At 33.5% G+C, this 1964-nt stretch overlaps 1 protein-coding gene across 1 annotated transcript; it reads right to left on the reverse strand.

Moving 5' to 3' along the window:
- Window positions 1–843: 843 nt before the first annotated feature.
- On the reverse strand, window positions 844–1870 carry LOC107755006 (ribonuclease inhibitor-like; the record flags this gene model as incomplete). Its single annotated transcript, XM_016571651.1, has 2 exons — window positions 844–1053; window positions 1744–1870. Coding segments are annotated over 2 exons (302 nt in total), but the record flags the coding sequence as incomplete, so codon positions are not given.
- Window positions 1871–1964: the final 94 nt, after the last annotated feature.

Raw genomic sequence — 1964 nt, forward strand, 5'->3', positions numbered from 1 at the left:
ATATTTAAAGGATTTGCCACTGATGATTCAAACGTGAGTTTTGGGTAGTGTAGAGTAGGTTTGTTGTTTGTCGTTTCTCCAATCACAAATACAGTGATGTAAACAATGTGTAAAAAGACAGTATAAGTCATTATAATCCGTAATTATGTCCCCACTGGATGCAACAAATGCTTAGTTTGTAATGGGTTTTATTGGTTTTGTCTAATGCCTCGTTTATGATGGGTTTTAATGTTTTTGTCTCGTCGCTCAGGCCGGACAGGGCATCACAGTATGGTAGGGGCGTAACATTTCCGTCACACGCTTGAGGTATTCAGCCAATCACAATGCACTGGATAGCTGGCCAATCAGAGCACACCTCGCTTTTCAGACCGATGCGCTTTGTAAAAATCGACGCGTTTCAGAAAGGCGGGGCATAGAGGAGAAACACTAATGTGGAAAATAATGTGTTTTTTGAACCTTAAACAACATAAACACATTGCATTACACCAAATACACAAAATAATGTTCTTTTTAGCAACGTCACATGACCCCTTTAATGCGTTAATGTGATAATGCTTTAACTTGCCCAGCCCTAAAATAAATTTTAAAAAACACTAGCTTGTATTCTATTTCTCTTTTCTTTTTATTTATTATACAATTAACACAAAGCAAAAAAAAGGCCTCTAACACTAGCTTGCTCTATTCTTTTTCTATTCTATCCGTTTTCTTTTTATTTAGTATATAATTTATATACTAAAAAACAAGTATATATTTATATAAAAAACAAAAAAAAACCTTTCTATGTAACCTTGTTATCCTGTATTCTGTAGCAAATTATCTAGGTCCATGTTAACAGATGGATCTGAATTATAACCAAACACTAGGGATTGTCACAAAACTTACCTCAGTATCTCTAATTTGCAATTTATATTCTTCAGTCCAGTGCAGAGCAGCTTCACTCCTGAATCCTGCAGATTATTATTGTTCATGTTCAGCTCTTTCAGATTGGTATCTGATCCAAGAACTGTAGCCAGAGCTGGACAGCTTTTGTCTGTTAAGTCACAATCATTTAGCCTACAAGAGAAATATATCAAATCACAGAGTTAGATACATGTAATACATTTGTTAAACACAAAAAATAAATGTATATAATTTTTTTTTTTTTACATGAACAGTAAATATACTGCACATATATTAGAATTGTATTGATTAAAATTTCCTAGATAAAACAAAACTAGCATGCTTGAATAAAACTTAGGCTTATATCATTAATGGCAATGAGTTATACATTTAAAAGTGCTGCTCTATTATCTTGATGAGTGTCTTGAGGTGGAGAATTTGGAGGTTAATAATTTATGCATTGATGTTATGTAAGAGTATATCTCCTTTATAGCAGAAGTTTAAGAAGCTGAACTGCATATTAGAGTAGAAATAACTATGGAACAATATGTTTCATAATAACATGATGTGCTTCTTCTGCAGCTAACTAAACAGCTTGTTTTGCTGAAAAGAGAAATGTCAACATAAATCCCATGTGAATCTAATAAAATAGCATTGCCCTTTAATTCTAAAGGACGGCAATTTTTAAAGAAAAAAAAAGTTAAAGGAAATGTGTTATGATTTAACCCTAAAATAGATATATACTTATAATTGGTATATGGTTAATCATCACTATAGATCAGGGGTGTCCAAACCTGCTATGTATCAATGTAGATAAATGCAATTTTAAGAACAAAACATGACAAAATATATGAAATAACTTACAGAGCTCTTTTGGAGGTTTTGATGGCTGCTGATAATCTAATGAGACACTCATCTGATTTCTTGAATTTCTGAAGCTCAAACTCCTCCAGCTCCTCCTCTGATGTCAACAACACAAAGACCAAAGCAACTGGGCAGGTGAAAGATCAGCAGATGAGAGGCTTCCTTTGCTAAGGTAAGTCTGAATGTCTTTCACCAGAGTTTGGTCGTTCAGTTCATTCAGA

The sequence above is a fragment of the Sinocyclocheilus rhinocerous genome, unplaced genomic scaffold (assembly GCF_001515625.1).
Source record: "Sinocyclocheilus rhinocerous isolate Xijiao unplaced genomic scaffold, SAMN03320098_v1.1 scaffold4851, whole genome shotgun sequence".
NCBI lineage: Eukaryota > Metazoa > Chordata > Actinopteri > Cypriniformes > Cyprinidae > Sinocyclocheilus > Sinocyclocheilus rhinocerous.